At 45.8% G+C, this 17,817-nt stretch overlaps 2 protein-coding genes across 2 annotated transcripts in view; both read left to right on the top strand.

Annotated features, from left to right (window-relative positions):
• Window positions 1-223: 223 nt before the first annotated feature.
• Window positions 224-10,042, top strand: e2f2 (E2F transcription factor 2). The gene is made up of 7 exons (XM_072690621.1): window positions 224-298; window positions 7,451-7,547; window positions 8,493-8,712; window positions 8,835-8,996; window positions 9,158-9,272; window positions 9,463-9,655; window positions 9,774-10,042. The coding sequence occupies exons 1-7, from the start codon at window positions 224-226 to the stop codon at window positions 10,040-10,042; spliced, it is 1,131 nt and encodes a 376-aa protein (XP_072546722.1).
• A 7,324-nt stretch (window positions 10,043-17,366) lies between these two features.
• Window positions 17,367-17,817, top strand: part of asap3 (ArfGAP with SH3 domain, ankyrin repeat and PH domain 3) — a 22,416-nt gene continuing 21,965 nt past the window's right edge. The window contains exon 1 of the mRNA XM_072688911.1: window positions 17,367-17,375. Coding sequence (XP_072545012.1) covers window positions 17,367-17,375 — 9 coding nt within the window. The remainder of the gene's footprint in view (window positions 17,376-17,817) is intronic.

Below are 17,817 nucleotides of genomic sequence, written 5' to 3'. Positions count from 1 at the left end.
CTCGTCCGCGCGGTGTTTTTACAGTCTGGGGAGAGAATATCGATTAGACCATCGGCTCGCGGCTTATCGATAGGAGTTATCGGCTGTAGGTTTGCGTCGCGCGCCTGCTCCTGAGCTGCTGCTGCTGCTGCTGTTGTTGTTGTTTTGGTGTTTTGGTTGGGGGTCTCTCCTGCTCGCGCAGCCTCGCTTTAGTCAGTCACTGTGTGCAGGGCACGGGGTCGGGATGCTCGCGGTCGCGTGCGGTGGCAGAACGGATGGAGGGCGCTCGGGGAGCTGCAGCCCGTACACACGACTCCCGGTAAGTGTGTAGATCCTCTAAATACAGGATCAGTACATACTACACACACACACACACACACACACACACACACACAGAGAAACTGCTGACTGTAGCAGTGTGTGTGTGTGTATATATATATATATACACACATATATATTACATACTGTCTGTGTATATATGTATACGTCATGCCTTTTACCCTGTAGTAGCTTGTTTAGCTGTGTGTGTGTGTGTGTGTGTGTATGGACTCTGAGCTATGTGTGTATAGGTAGGTGGTCAGTCAGTAGGGGGTTTAGTAAATACATATAAGAAAGTTTGAAATGACTTGAGACACCCAGGCAACCACCAGGAATACCTTAGCGACTATACTGCAACCACCTGAGACACTCTGGAAGCCACCTAAAATGCAATAACGCCTGCATTTAAGCAACCCAGCAAACACTAGGTATACCAAAGAAACTGCATAGCAACACCACAGCAACCACCTGGAATACCAGAGCAACCACTTGGCAAGAAGAAGAGTCTTACCCTAGTGACCAACAACAACAGCCCAGCAACGGCCAGTTTTAGACCCCCGATAGAACAACCAGCACAACCAGCCTGAGGACTCCCAAACACTCACAGGGCCAGGAGCTACCTGTAGGTCAAGAGTTATTGACCCGTCTATTGGTTTATGAGTGTGTGTGTGTGTGTGTGTGTGTGTGTGTGTGAGAGTAAATGAGGGTACACCTGCTGTCTGTTCTTTATCGTAGTGACCCGTGTGTTTACACTTGTTGATTCCCATGTGACTCCCAAACTGGTTTACTCAGCTTTACTGAAGCCCGTCAGCTGCATTATTCATCACCCCCCCAAACACCTGCTCGAGGCCGCCCGACCTGTCTCAGCGAGTATGTCGAGGTCATGGCAGGTCATAGCTGGAGATCTGGGTTTACAGCAGTCCACAGGAGCTTCATTCACATATTGGGTAGAGCCTTATTTGAAGGGTGCCTACACAGGGACTTCATAACACATTCATAAGCACTGAATAACGTTTCAAAACGAGCACAGCTTATATAGCTTATATTAATATTTACTAGACTGAGTAGAGGCTTTGAATGATGTGTTATTGGAGTGTCATGTGAAAAGCGTTCATGAATAGTTAATGACAGAAATCTAAAGATAGCCTGATTGAATGACAAGGCTTTGGCTTTGTTTCGTTTATAAGGCTGTTATAAAGCTTCATTACAAAGAAATCTTAACATATAGGGTCAATAAATGGCTATTAAATGGCTATTATTCAGTGCTTATTCGAGTGTTGTGAAGTTGTTTGCATTTATAACAGTGTTATAAACAGCTAATGAGGACACAGTATAGTGTATTAAATACATACTGATGATAATGATGGATTGAATACAGTATATGGGGTTTCTGAACCAGATCTCTGCAATCACACATGAACGAAGTGCGTATAAGGACCGTTATGGTGATATACGGCATCTGAATACTGACATAAGCTGTTCATAAGCAGTAGTAATCTAAACGTATACACATTAGTACATGAACATGCATTTGATCAGACGGGTGTGAAAGTGTAACTGGTGCTGTGTGTTATTACAGTGTAATAGAGTATTTCTGTAGCAGTACTGCGACCAGAGGAAGTCTGTGGATCCTCGATTGTAGATGTTTCCTTTTGTCTGACCCACATACTGCCCCCCCCCCCCCCCCCTCCTCCACCACAACCACCACCACTCCTCACACTGGAGGGGAAAATGCTGATCCATCACTGTCTTAGTTTCTGTCTGACTGAGCGGGGGTCTTAAAGCAACAGTTAAAAAAGTCCAACACAACTCTAATGTCTTCATGATTTGCAGCCGCTACATGGGATACCATAGCAACTGTTTAGCAACACCATAGCAACCACTTGGTGGCAAAGTACATCAACTGCCTAACAATCTCATAGCAACTACATGGGAGACCATGGAAAGTGTTTAGCAACACCACTTGGAGCACCATATCAGAGCCACAGCAACCACCTAGCCATTGCCTAGCAACCACGTGGGATGGCATAGCAATGGCTTAACAACACCATAGCATCCTCATAGTACCCATGATACATTCGCAATCGCCTAGACACCATAACGGGATAACGCAGCAGTGGTTTAACAACACCATAGCAACCACAGCAGACATTTTGAACAGCATAGCAACTGTTTAGCAACCCCATGCAGACCACAGGAATCAGCCCCGCAGCGACCACCATGGATTCCATAGCAGCAGTCTAGCATCCTCATAGCAGCCATGGTACAACAGTGAATGTCTAGCAATCATTTGGGATACCATAGCAACATCTTAGCAACACCTTATGACCCATTTGAACTCAACAGCAACCACCCGGAATTCTAAAGCAATGGCCTACTAACTTCATAGCAACCATGATACAATAGCAGTCACCTAGCAACCACATGGGACACCTTAAGAGCCTGGCCAGCTCAGGATGGGATAGCAGCATCTTAGAAACATCATAGCAACAATTTGGAGCAGCGTAGCAACCCGCATAGCATATGCATGTGAACAGTATCTGATATCAGCATCAGACTAGGTTTGGTATCGGTGCGTCTCCAGTGTGTGTGTGTGTGTGTACTGCTCAACTGTCGCATTGTGGGACGTCCCCGCCGTCTCAGACGTTAATGGTGTGTGCTGGAATTTCCAATACGGTGCAGACCCGTGACCCAGTCCTGCTCAGACACATCTGTCCTGCTGAAACCCCCCAGCCCCCCATCTTCAGCACTCCGGGGTGTGAGACGAGACGCTCAGGTCCGTCTTATCCCAGAATGGGCCTTTAACTGCCCCTTTAACGCCAACCCGCCCCCGCCCCTGCCCCCTTCAGCCTAACACCTTCTGTGAGCCTAAAACAGCTGCTGTGCTGTGGTGCAGGTCTGAGGAGCTGCAACTTTCTTCCCTCCTAACACTGGAGGACCTGTCCCCAGATGAGTGTGTCTTAAGGTGTGGCTGAGGAGCGTGTGTGTGTGTGTGTGTGTGTGTGTGTGTGTGTGTGTGTAGGCGTTCTGAGACGAGTTCTGAAAGGTCACAGTGTTTGGGGAGATCAGATGCAGTGCAGATATCCAGTCTGATAGCATGACGCCATTTAATTAACTATAAGTGGTGACCATTCATTATTAGCAGCATTAGCCTTATTATCAGTAGCCCCCCTTATCCACCACCTGTGTGTGTGTATATAAATACAGCTGCTTAGAACCTGCAGGTTCCACATGCTGTGGAATATCAGATCAGTTCAGTTAATAATGACAGGTCTTTGAAGGCTTCTGTGATGGTAACCTCTGCGGTCAGTGATTTAAACGCGTGTCCATTTTCTGCGGAGTTACGAAACAGAGGCTTTCCTGCCGTGTTGAAAGACGACCAAGGTGTTTCAGCCAGTTTCACTCCTGTTTTCTCAGCTTTGATGGTAATTTTCTGCGTTTTGTCACTGCTTACTCATCTCTCTGTGGTTTGGGTGTGAGGAAAGCATTGCACGTTTCCTCTCAGATACACAACTGGGTGTGTGTGTGTGTGGCGCCCACGACCTGTAGCCTTTATACATCAGGGTTTTTTCTTGTTCTAGCACACAGTTGGTTTCAACCGGCCTGTAGTTTTATTCAAAGGTTCAAACCATCACTCTGACAGACTGTAATACACTACAGGAAGCGTAGGGGGCGCTCTATAATGCTCTATAATGTTCATATGATCCACACGCTCATTCTGACAGACTGTAATACACTACAGGAAGCGTAGGGGGCGCTCTATAATGCTCTATAATGTTCATATGATCCACACGCTCATTCTGACAGACTGTAATACACTACAGGAAGCGTAGGGGGCGCTCTATAATGCTCTATAATGTTCATATGATCCACACGCTCATTCTGACAGACTGTAATACACTACAGGAAGCGTAGGGGGCGCTCTATAATGCTCTATGATGTTCATATGATCCACACGCTCATTCTGACAGACTGTAATACACTACAGGAAGCGTAGGGGGCGCTCTATAATGCTCTATAATGTTCATATGATCCACATGCTCATTCTGATAGACTGTAATACACTACATGAAGCGTAGGGGGCGCTCTATAATGCTCTATAATGATCATATGATCCACATGCTCATTCTGACAGACTGTAATACACTACAGGAAGCGTAGGGGGCGCTCTATAATGCTCTATAATGATCATATGATCCACACGCTCATTCGAGATAGCGGCTGACCCTATCAGCCTCAGATGGGACGGTTGGCAGAGTTGGGTAAAGTCTGATGTGGAAACTGATTGTGGATCAGTGACTCTGTTAGCAAACGTCTTCACTTCTCCTTTCCCACAGAGACAACAACCCGAGCGCAGCTGCACAGCAATCCAGGAATCGGGCTGGGCCGAGTTACCACACTGACAACTTCCCCAAACCCTGTTAAAACCATAGTTCACTTTATTTCCCCAACCTTACACCAACTTTACTCCGTCAGCTAAGACGTGATTGGTGCTTTTTAGTTTTAAACTAAGTGCGAGAGAAAGAGTGCGCGAGAGCGAGCAGTTTAGAGCTGCAGAAACAGAAACCTCTCTGGTTTCCTCCCTCTCCCACCTGCTCTCGCTGCAGATGTCAGTGACAGGTGGATCAGCTCATTTGGTTTAGGGATAATACCAGCCTTCTTCTACTGATTCTCTCTCTCTCTCTCTCACACACACACACACACACACACACCATGTGTGCACATGTAACATGTCTCAGTTTGGAGCATTTCTGCTGCTCTATTCATTTTGGAATTCTGACACAGTTTAAAGAACAACTGGCAAAAGTGAAAAACGTCGAAAAGTGGAGAAAAGAAGTCTTCACATTAAATGACACAAGTATTTGGACGCCTCTTAATCATCGAATCTTGCTGCTGTTAGAGCTGCAAAGGGAGACCGGCTCCATATTAATGCCTATGGGTTTAGAATAGGATGACATGAAAAGAGCTGAACACTCTGCTTAATATAATATGGGGTGTGATGCTTAAAACCTTTACCCCGTTAGAGCCTGTGTGTGAACCCAGGCTTTAGTTCCTCACTGTCATTACTAATCAGTTTTATAGGCCCTAGAACAGAACCCTGTGGGACTCCACAAGACAAACATGTACCAAATAATTCATGATAGTTTCTTCATTAGAATCAATTACTGAATAATGAATAATGAGTATGACTGAATAATTAAGTTAAAAGTGTCATTTTTTAACCATGTGTTTTCAGACTTGGATAAAATGAAGCAATAAAACTGAGTAAAAGCTCTAAAGCTCTAAATCTCCACTAAAGCTCTAAACCCTGGAGACTTGTGGACTGGCTTGTGGGCTAAGATCTGGTCTACAGGCTCAGTATGATCAGGGTTCTGCAGCTTTTTGAAGCTCAGCATGTGTTGGATCTCGTTCCTTAACGACCTCAGCGATTCTCCTCGCTTGGCGCTCAGTAATGTTAGAAGGCGATGAACAGCAGCTGAAATGGCCTGAGGGTCTGTTGTGTAGTCGCTGTGATGGACTTCACTGACCGCACTGTCCCGAAGTGACCTCACCTCCCCACCTCACCCCTATCAAAAGTACTGGATGGAGCTCCACCACCATCATTCCAGAGAACACAGTTCTTCCACTGCTCCACAGCTCCTCAATGCTGGGGGGCTTTATACCCCTCTAGTCCACGCCTGGCATTAGGCAGCATGGAGCCAATAGGGTCATGATGTTGATCTGCTCCAGAGAGTCCTATTCTATTGGTAGTACTTCTCTACTAGACAAGCTGTGTGTGTGCATTTGCACATCTGTGTCAGCAAGGGGTGCAGTGTAAATCCTATCACAGTATACTGAATCGTAAGTCCAGTATCGTAGGATGCGCACCGCATCGCCAGGATCTCGCCAACACGGCGCTCTGAACTAGCCGCTGACGTAGCGAGCAGACGGGCTGCTCCGAGCCGTCTCCGGTGGGTTTGAATGTGAATGGGTCAGGAGTGTTAGCAGGGTCAGGAGGGGCGGGGCTTCCTGCCGGGTTGTAAAGGCCGGGCTGTGAGGGCTGTTAAGTGTGGTCGTTGTGCTGAGCCGTTTAGGAAGAGCTGTGTATTCTACACAAATAGACCCACACTCCAGAATCCACTTTCAAATGTGTGTGTGTGTGTGTGTGTGTGAGAGAGAGAGAGTGAAGTACAGCCCCTTACAGCAGTACTCTGAAGCTGGACTACACTAACACAGCTCTTACACTGATGGCTGGATGTTGAGATCAGTCCCAGTCTGATAATTCTCTTATTTACAAATTAATAAGCGTTAAGACCTCACTTAAGACTATATATCTGTGTGTGTGTGTGTGTGTGTGTGTGTGACTCCAGACACAATTTGCCCTCTATTTAGGTTATATGTGTTAAGCTAAATCAGGCTCAACGGCTCAGCTCTTGTGCACTGCAAGGGCGACACCTGGTGGTGTGTGCTGGTATTACCTGCTGCTATGTTGATGTAGCCTCCTTCACTATAATGCTGCCATTCTTCACAGCCCTTCTGTTCTTTGTGACGCAGGACACTTTGAGTGTGAACGTCAGCAAATATGGTGCTGACGGCGTACATGACATTTTAATATACAGCTAGTTTCACCGTGTCGTAACCGAGTTCTGTAGGTTGGCCCTGATAGGGGCGTCCAGCACTGATATCCGGTGTTTTACTTGGACGCTGATACATGAGCGTTGTGTAATAGGAGCAAACTGGGACTCGGATCACTGGGGTCTTCATCACAGAGAAATATATTGTGTAACATAGCGCCATTTTTAGCGTAGTAACCGAGCACCACCTCGACACTTTGGTCTTCTGAAGTTTGAATACATTGTCAATTGTACTGATTCTGGTATCATGTTCATCCCTAGTTATTAATATTACCATGCTGGATAACCTGCAGCAATAGGACCTGATTCTGTATTCTGCAATATTCCCAAATTTCATAACTCAAGCTTTAATTATATAGAAGTACTGAAATGTCTCCTGACTCCTCTCTCTCTCTCTGTCTCTCTCTCACTCTCTCTCTCTCTCTGTCTCTCTCTGTCTCTCTCTCACTCTCTCTCTCTCTCTGTCTCTCTCTGTCTCTCTCTGTCTCTGTCTCTCTCTCTGTCTCTCTCTCTCTCTCTCTCTCTCTCTCTCTCGGCAGGCTAAGCGGAGGTTGGATTTGGAGGATCCTCTGTATCTGCAGGGTTTCCGAACACCCAAAAGCAAATCAAACATCGCCAGACTCGCCAGCCCAAAGAGTGAGAACCCTTTAGTAAAAGCCCTGTTCTAGAACGTTCTCCAGAACCTAGTTGTTGTATAAGAGCAATGCTGCTCCATCAGAGTGTAGAACCTTTAGTTCTAATATATAGACTTAAATAATCAAATTGTATTCCTGTAGTTAAAGAAATCTTGTTAAAATTGTAGCTAACATTTAATATTGATATTATTATCATTATTAAAGATTATTAGTAATTGTTTATCATAATTGTCTAGATTATTTTATTTAATATTAGTATTAGCAGCTGCTACCCCAAAGGCAAAGCGAACACCGCCTAGCCATAGGAGTGAGAACCATTTAGAAAAGCCTTGTTTTTAGAACCTTTAATGCTGGAGTTAAAGCTGTTATTAATCTTCAGATAATTTCTAAAGAAGCAGAAAATACATAGACATATTTGTCTAAGGCTTACTTTTAGTGATTAATATTTTCAGTTAGTGAAGTAATATTGTGTATTATTAGGATTAGTGTTATCTTTGCTATTAGTATTAATCATTTTTAAATTCTAATTCATTTTGCTTTTGTAATATTAATATTAATATTAATATTATTATTAGTAGTAGTAGTAGCAGTAGTAGTATTACACATCTACAGTTAGTAGTAATAGAGTTTCACACTAATAAATGTTCTATTTCTCTGTAATGTTGATCCAGGTGAATTTAGTCTCAACAATGGGACAGAATTTCCACGCTTGTGCGTCCCTAATTATATACAGTTTAGCTATATATTTGAGCTATATATATTCATACAGTTAAATACACAGTAACTCACAGTAAAATGTACTAATTTCAGTAAATTCACTCTCTGAGGTGATGCTCCAGTGAGCTCTGAGGGAGGAATACTGTATATGATATATAGTTCCATATATAGAGTTAGTTTTATATGAATGTAGGGTCAGTTATATACATTATTTCCTCTCCTCCACCAGCGCCGAAGTCTCCGGGCGAGCGCACGCGGTATGACACCTCCCTCGGCCTGCTGACCAAGAAGTTTGTGGGCCTGCTGAGCGAGTCGGCCGACGGCGTGCTTGACCTGAACTGGGCCACTGAGGTGCTGGAGGTCCAGAAGAGACGAATCTACGACATCACCAACGTGCTGGAGGGGGTCAAACTCATCCGCAAGAAGTCCAAAAACAACATCCAGTGGCTGTAAGTGCGCTTAAAAGTCTGATTAGTCTGTTATCTAGAACATGGGCCGACGTGTTTGAAATGCACAGAAAGGAAAGGGTTGTACTGTAGTGTTTTGTTTTGACTGTGTGTGTGTGTGTTAGGGTGAGTGGTGTGTTTGAAGGCTCGGCAGGCGGTTCGGAGCAGACGAGTGCCCTGCGGAGGGAACTGGCCGAGTTAGAGAGAAAGGAGAGAGTTTTGGATGAGCTCATCCAGTCCAGCAACAACCAGCTCCGAGAACTGACCGAGAACAAGGACAACCAGAGATATCCTTTCAGGCTTTCAGAGTGTGTGTGTGTGTGTGTGTGTGTGTGTGTGTGTGTGTGCACGTGCAAGTGTGCCCATTATATGTAACAGTCAAATGAACAACATCTCAAAACCTGACCATTCCAGTTCATTCAAGTTATTTATGCTTAACTCCGCCCACGTTCGGATATGTGACCTATCAGGACATCCGGTGTATATCAAGTCTGCAGGACCAGACGGTCATCGCGGTCAAAGCTCCTTCAGGAACCAAACTAGAGCTACCAGAAGCAACTGAGGTGAGAGCCAGAGCCAATCAGAACCTCTCTGTATTAAACACTCGCAGCTCAGAGCCAATCAGAACCTCTCTGTATTAAACACTCGCAGCTCAGAGCCAATCAGAACGTCTCTGTATTAAACACTCGCAGCTCAGAGCCAATCAGAACGTCTTTGCATTGCTCTTCATTCTCCTGTGCCGTTGCTCATCAGCAGGGAACTATGCAGATCTACCTAAAGAGCAGGAATGGTGCTATCGAGGTGTACCTGTGTCCAGAGGAGGGTCTGGAGGAAGTGAGTCCAGTGAAGGCCACCAGAAGAGACTTCAGCAACGGGGTCCTTCACACTACCCAAACCAACATTCTACATCCGCCGTGCACCCCCAAACAGCAGCAGTGCCCTGAAGGTGAGCGGGTGGGGTCGTCATGGACACCTCGTACACTAACATGATTACAGTGAACAGTGGTTAGCGTGATCTGCTAAAGCTAGGCTGTCCAAAAATCTTTGGTTGTTCTTCTCCCTAGCCGCACCCTCTAAACCCCAGCCCCTGATGGACAGCAGCACTCAGGGCACCACCCTGCTGGACGTGGAGGGAATACTGGGTCTTCCTCCCAGCCTACTCCAGATCACTGAGGATCAGCTGCCTGGCACGGCCTTCGCCCCTGACCCCTCGTTCGTCAGCTTCTCGCCTCCCCTCGACCACCACGACGACTACCTCTGGGGGCTGGAGGACGGAGAGGGAGTGTCGGACTTTTTCGATACCTACGACTTGGGAGACCTGCTGAAAAGCTGAGCCAGAAGGAACCGATAGTAGGGTTTTCTTCTCCCTTAAACGTGGAGGTGGAGAAAAAATGGCAGCTCTAAAACCCACCCTCCACCCCACCCCCCACCCCACTCCCCACCCCACTCCCCACAATACATTCTGTTTCCGTTTTTGGGTAGAACTGACACCAGATTCCAAAATATTACATTTTCAAACGGGTTGAAAAGGTTGGACATCCTTAGGAACCTGGACTGCTTCTGGAATCTGAACTGCTGTGAAGTGAAGACCCCAAACTACATCTGCATATTAGCTTTTAGATTCCGTAACTCTGTTCAGAGAAGTAACCTGATCTCAGGATTGAAATCCAAACATCATTAGTTATTAGGATGTAATTAATTAATTAAATATTTACATCACTAGGACTGAGCAGGAACCTCCAGAATCGGATCCAAAATTTGCACCCACATGTCTTTTAGTGTCAGTGTTAGGCAGCGTTAGCTTTAAGAGTCCAGGTTTCAAACCTGAAATAGTCAATGGAATAATCAGGATTGAACTTGCTTATTAAACATAAACATAATTAATTTAAGAAGAATTTAAGAATATTTTTTTAGCATTAGCTTTCCAGGTTTCAAACCCGAAATGGTCAACGAAATACTCTCAGGAATGAAATTGTAGATCATAAACATAATACATTTATGAATTTTGGAAGACCGGAACCTCTAGAACCTTTTTTAGCATTAGCTTTCCAGGTTTCAGTCCTGAAATCGTCAGTCAAATGCTCAATCCTTTACACAAGGCTCAAACATGACTAGCAGGAATCAAATCTCGAAGTTTCTTTCCGCTTCAGCTTTTAGATTCCAGGTTTCAATCCTGAAATAGCCAATGAAATTCTCCAAAAGAAGTCAGTCCTGAAGCTCAAACAGGATGAGTTTGAGGGTACCTCTAGATTGAGCATGACCTTCTAGGGTCAGAGCGAGGATTTCGCTTCTTTTAGCATTTCAATGTCAGGTTTAAATCCTGAACATTTGGATGAAATGATGTCATAGTTTAGTCCTAAACCTCCAACGCGTGTAGGTTGCGGGTATAGTTGGGTTGGGCCTGAACTTCCGGAATCAGTTCCAGAATGTTTACCCAGATTTCCTACCATTAACATCATTGCTGTCACAGGTGCTGATGCTAAAGCATGCTAAGGTAAAGGAGCCAGTACTGTTCAGCAAAGAGAGGAAGGATGCAATCAGCTGACTAGACTGATGTACGAGAGCGCCATCTCTTGACTAGCGTGAAAGACCACGTCAACTAAATGATGGAATAACAGCGCCCTCTGGTGGGACTCCAAATAAGTTTAATACACTAGGAAGCCTTTTGTTTTTTACACAGCCATATCTAATAGTTAGATAGTTAGATAGATAGGATTTTTATAGGGTTGTAATGAATATTGTTTTTAATTACATTAAGTATTTTTGTATTTTGTAATGTATTTTAGGCAGCAGTGTAATTCAGTGTAATTCATTCACAGCGTTGATGTGAACTCAGCTGCCAGCAAACCTCGGGATTTAAAACTCAGGAATTTTTTATGTCTTCCGAAGCTAAACTGTGATGTTTGTTGTTCTTGTGTTGATTTGTCTTTGCCAGTAGAGGACAGGAGTCAGACTCGGAGTCAGACTCGGATGCTCCTCTGAAATGTGCAGTGTGTGTGAATATACAGGCAGTCCAGACTTCTATTAGCCTGTGCTGCACTAAACCTGTAAGACCGTCGGACAGTACACAGCTCTGTAAGTGAAATCTCGGCGAGCAGCATTTTCTTATAAAAAAAAAAATCTGAATTTTTATTTGATATAAAATATTTATAATAATTTAACTTAAACAAGTTAAAAATATCTGATAATAATAACCTCATTGAGAGAAATAGGAGATATTAACTAGATTTCTCACTGAATCTAGTCAATATACATTATTTCTTATTTTGAGATTTTGATAATATAATTATTATCAATGAATATGAATCTTATTTTTAAAACTTGTTTTAAGTAATTTTGTCTAGAGAATGTGTAAATTACATTAAAATAAACACCAAGTTTTAGTAAGTTGAACTTCAATGCTTAGCTACTCTTTTTTTTTATACATTTTTAACTATCTATATTGTAAAGAATCAAAATGATCTGCAGATGAAATTACACTTATACCAGCTAAAATGACTTAAACCAAAACAAAAATGTCGTAATAAGACCAGATGTAAGCATTTAGGAAATCTGTGCTTTCACTTAAACAAAACTGAGTGATTTTTTTCACAACTTAAATATTTCACTTTTTTTAAGTTATTCATTAAATTAAAATGAACCTAAAATATGTAATGCAATAAAGTTAAATTACTGTTTTAAACTTACTCAGATATCATTTATTGCATTCTAATACCAGGTGGTTGAGGATTCCTAGAACCCTTATGTGTTGTTCATCCCATGTGGTGCGGTCCAAAGCACAGCCTGGAGGCTTTACACAGCCTTGTACACACACACACACACACACACACACACACACCACAGATAGTAGGGCACTATTTTACAGCATTACATAAACCTTTCCTGGCTACCTAACATGTCTAAAAGCTTCGGTTCTTATAAAGGCGTGGGTCTTAATTCTGACACTGCAGAAGGTGTAGAAGATAGGTTGGATGTTTATGTCGGCTGTAATGAAAGCTCATGTAAGGGTCATGTAGCCTCATGGCCTCCTGATCGCTGCCCTACAGTGAAGTGTATGTATTGGTGTAATTTGGCAGCTGATGTTTGTTTTTGCTCATTATTAAAATGTGGTATTATTTTTGTATGGAAATGTACGTTCATCTGAACTTATTAATCCAAAGTGAATTTCTGGTCCCCTTTGGTCGGTAGGTGACCTTATTTGACCTCTGTGAGTATATTTAAACACTGGTCTCCTCAGTGCTGAAGAAACAAAGGGGTTCTGTTCTGGCCGGGTCTCGCCCCACCTGTCTGCCGGGCTTTAGAGTGTGTGTGTTTGGGTGGGTGTGGGTATGTGTGTGGGTGTGTGTGTGTGTGTGTGTGTGTGTGTGTGTGTGGGTGTGTGTGTGTGTGTGGGTGTGTGTGTGTGTGTGTGTGTGTGTGTGTGTGTGTGTGGCGCTCAGGTCGGTAATTTAATGGAAGTCGTTGATCAGTGGAGTTTTATTTGGAGCTTCATTAGTTTCACACTGGAGCTACTGGAGCTGACTAGCACTGGAAGCTTATGTACACCACACCGTTAGCATGGTGCTAACTGCAGGCCTCTCTATACTCTTCAGACTTGATGATGATGATGATGATGATGAGGATGATGATGATGATGATGAAGATGGCTGCTGCTGCTGCTGTTTTTAAATTTGCAGTAAGCTGTTGTCCTTCACATGGTGTGTGATGAATTACTCATGCAGTTAGCACCATGCTAATAGGTGCCATAAGCTTCCCAGGCTTGTTACCCTGTAGCTGCAGTGCTAATTAGTGGGGTATGAGCTACCACTGGCTGTTAGCTGTGTTAGCCTCGTAGCTGCAGTGCTAATTAGTGGGGTGTAAGCTACCACTGGCTGTTAGCTGTGTTAGCCTCGTAGCTGCAGTGCTAATTAGTGGGGTATGAGCTACCACTGGCTGTTAGCTGTGTTAGCCTCGTAGCTGCAGTGCTAATTAGTGGGGTATGAGCTACCACTGGCTGTTAGCTGTGTTAGCCTCGTAGACGCGGTTGTTTTTATTCAGGTGATGATTTTTTGATATGATGTTTATATGATGTTCCCGGGGCTTCTTAATTACTCGTCCCCTGTGTGGACGAACGTCCTGTCCTAACAAACTTGAAATTGGGGTGTGTGTGTGTGTGTGTGTGTGTGTGTGTGTGTGTGGTGGGCTGAGGAGGGAATGGGTTTCAGTGTTGGTGAGTTTCTGTCTCTAGATGAAGGTTAATGGGCATTGTTCTTGGTTAATAAGCATTATACCTTTGGTCAGTTGTACAGAATGGCGTTTGTATTTATGGGGATGATCTGACCAGAGGAACTGTTGGTTGAGTGTAAAGTGTGAATCAGCTTCTGTAAAACAGGCAGCACTTAATGTTCTTCAGTATTTGTGATTTTCTTTTGTTTCAGTGAATAAAAACCCCAGTGTGATGAAGAGTGTCGCTTCACTCGATTATTCTTGCTTATTTGTGCATTCCCCAGTGCGTTCCCCAGCTCTCCAGTGCGTTCCCCAGCTCTCCAGTGCGTTCCCCAGCTCTCCAGTGCATTCCCTAGTGCGTTCCCCAGCTCTCCAGTGCATTCCCTAGTGCGTTCCCCAGCTCTCCAGTGCATTCCCTAGTGCGCTCTCCAGTGTGTCCTCCAGTGTGTCCTCCAGTGTGTCCTCCAGTGTGCTCTCCAGTGCGCTCTCCAGTGCGCTCTCCAGTGCGTTCCCCAGCTCTCCAGTGCATTCCCTAGTGCGTTCCCCAGCTCTCCAGTGCATTCCCTAGTGCGTTCCCCAGCTCTCCAGTGCATTCCCTAGTGCGTTCCCCAGCTCTCCAGTGCATTCCCTAGTGCGTTCCCCAGCTCTCCAGTGCATTCCCTAGTGCGCTCTCCAGTGTGTCCTCCAGTGTGTCCTCCAGTGTGTCCTCCAGTGTGCTCTCCAGTGCGCTCTCCAGTGCGCTCTCCAGTGCGTTCCCCAGCTCTCCAGTGCATTCCCCAGTGCGTTCCCCAGCTCTCCAGTGCATTCCCTAGTGCGTTCCCCAGCTCTCCAGTGCATTCCCCAGCTCTCCAGTGCGTTCCCCAGCTCTCCAGTGCGTTCCCCAGCTCTCCAGTGCGCTCTCCAGTGCGTAGCAGCCAGCAGTTCCTCATGTTCCACAGCCAGTACTGACCCAAAGGTATTCACTCTGTGTAGAAGTGCATTAAGTAAGAGTTGGATGTCGTCTTGTGGTTAATATTCTACTCACCAGTAGAGGGCAGGAGTGGATCAGTGCTGCTCCGGCTGGACCACAGAGCTTGAAGTTTACGCTCCTCTGAAATAGACTGGACTGAATTGCGTGCCTGGACTGAGCTAAGCTAAATGTTTTTCCTGGACCGGAGTGGGCTGAACAGAGCTGGACTGGACTGCTCTAAATGTCTGTACTGAACTGGACCGGGTCAAGTGTCTGGGCTGCCTGAGGAACATCTTCACTAATCATAGTGGTCATCATCATAAATACTTCAAAAACCTCAAAGTTGCTGGATTGCAATATTGTGAAATATTGAAAGCAGAGTAATATCAGAAGAAGATCCAGGAGGATAATTCTGGTGAATAGTTCACCATCTCTCAAGCTTTTCCTAGATGTAGGGAAGAGTTCAGCAGCTCTGCCTCTCAGAGAAGTGGAGTCGTTCGAGGAGAACAGCGCGGGACTGTTCAGGACGTTTGGCTAATTGTAACAACGTGCTGCTGTTTGTATGGAAGTGTAAGTTAGTCTAAACGTTCATGGTCTCCTTTGGTCGTTAGGTGACCTTGTTTGACCTCTGTGAGTATATTTAAACACTGGTCTCCTCAGTGCTGAAGAAACAAAGGGGTTCTGTTCTGGCCGGGTCTCGCCCCACCTGTCTGCCAGGCTTTAGTGTGGGAGAGCTAATTGGAGGCAGAAGCAGAGCCGGTAGGTCTGGAGTGTAAAAGCAGATTTATTGAGAGCACACTTTGTAATCTGTGTGTGTGTGTGTGAGAGAGAGAGAGAGAGTGTGTGAGAGAGAGAGAGTGTGTGTGTGTGTGAGAGAGAGAGTGTTGTGTGTGAGAGAGAGAGAGTGTGTGTGTGTGTGAGAGAGAGAGTGTTGTGTGTGAGAGAGAGAGAGTGTGTGTGTGTGAGAGAGAGAGTGTTGTGTGTGAGAGAGAGAGAGAGTGTGTGTGTGAGAGAGAGAGAGAGAGTGTGTGAGAGAGAGAGAGTGTGTGTGTGTGAGAGAGAGAGTGTTGTGTAGACACAGCTCGGGGTTGTAATTAGACACCCCGGCCTGGTTTCCCACGCCCAGAAATTAATAAATGAAGTTAGATGTTTTACAGGTGAGCTGCTCTGGGACAGAGCCTGTTGACCAGTCAGGACTGGTTTCCTGGACTGGAACTGGACTGGACTGGGCTGAGTGTCTAGACAGAACCGGACTAGTCAGGACTGAACTGGGCATCTGGGCTAAACCAGTCTGGACTAGGTTGTCTGGACAAAGCTGAGTGTCTGGTCTGAACCAGGCTAAACTAGACTGAGCATCTGGGCTGAACTGGACTGGTCTAGACAGAGCTGAGTTGAGTGTTTGGACTGAACTAGACTGGACTGAGCTCAGTGTCTGGAATAGACTGTCTGTCTGGACTGAACTGAGCGTCTGGACTAATCCAGACTGGTCTAGACTAAACTGAGTGTCTGGGCTGAACCAGTCCGGACTGGGTTGAGTGTCTGTGCTGGACCAGTCATGTCTGGGCTGAACCAGGCTGAGCTGGACTGAGAATCTGGGCTGAACTGGACTGGTCTAGACAGAGCTGAGTTAAGTGTCTGGACTGAACTGGACTTTCTGTCTGGACTGAACTGGGCCGGTCTAGACTGTCTGGTCTAAGCCAGGCTGAACTGGACTGAGTGTCTTGGCTGAACTGGACTGGGCTAGATTGGACTGGACTGGACTGGACTGGACTAGACTGAGCTGAGCTGAGCTGAGTGTCTGGACTGAACTGGGCCGGTCTAGACTGCCTGGTCTAAGCCAGACAGAGCTGAGCTGAGTGTCTGGACTGAAATGGGCCGGTCTAGACTGCCTGGTCTAAGCCAGACAGAGCTGAGCTGAGTGTCTGGGCTGAACTGGACTAGACTGGACTAGACTGAGCTGAGCTGAGTGTCTGGGCTGAACTGGACTAGACTGGACTAGACTGAGCTGAGCTGAGCGTCTGGGCTGAACTGGACTAGACTGAGCTGAGCTGAGCGTCTGGGCTGAACTGGACTAGACTGGACTAGACTGAGCTGAGCTGAGCGTCTGGGCTGAACTGGACTAGACTGAGCTGAGCTGAGCGTCTGGGCTGAACTGGACTAGACTGAGCTGAGCTGAGCGTCTGGGCTGAACTGGACTAGACTGGACTAGACTGAGCTGAGCTGAGTGTCTGGGCTGAACTGGACTAGACTGGACTAGACTGAGCTGAGCTGAGTGTCTGGGCTGAACTGGACTAGACTGGACTAGACTGAGCTGAGCTGAGCGTCTGGGCTGAACTGGACTAGACTGAGCCGAGCTGATAGTCTGGGCTGGACTGGACTAGACTGAGCTGAGCTGAGTGTCTGGGCTGAACTGGACTAGACTGGACTAGACTGAGCTGAGTGTCTGGGCTGAGGAATGCTGACTGGTTAGACGGCGGAATTCCCACGCTGACGTTTCTCCGTTATGACGCAGGTGATTCACTCAGACAGGTAGACTTGACTCAGCCGTTGTCTTTTCAGCTGTTGCCTCGGCGACCAAATGTGAACAGCCTGCAGAAATAAAGAGGTCAGAGAAAAGGTCAGAGGTCCTGCTGTTATGAGTCCAAAGGCCTCCGATCCCAGAAGAGTGATTAGTTGAAATGAAGCTTGAGCATCTAAAAGCTTCTCCTGCTGCAAAACCGAAAGGAGCACACGCAACAGATTCCAAACGAGTCAGGTCAGATTGAGTGGATCTGGGGTCAGAGATCAACCATCGCACTCTGATCTTTCTCCAGGCTGCTCCTCTAATGATCTGAGGTGAGCTCCTGTCCTGGTGAAGACGTGTGGAATGAGGAGTGGAGATCTGAGCATGGTCAGATACACCTGTACAGCCCTGCAGACGGAGTGGAGCAACACTGTCCAGCTGTTCCTCATTA

The sequence above is a fragment of the Salminus brasiliensis genome, chromosome 10 (genome assembly GCF_030463535.1).
Source record: "Salminus brasiliensis chromosome 10, fSalBra1.hap2, whole genome shotgun sequence".
Lineage (NCBI taxonomy): Eukaryota > Metazoa > Chordata > Actinopteri > Characiformes > Bryconidae > Salminus > Salminus brasiliensis.
The sequence above is the reverse complement of the archived record's forward strand: the minus strand, read 5'-3'. Positions and strand labels throughout refer to the sequence as shown.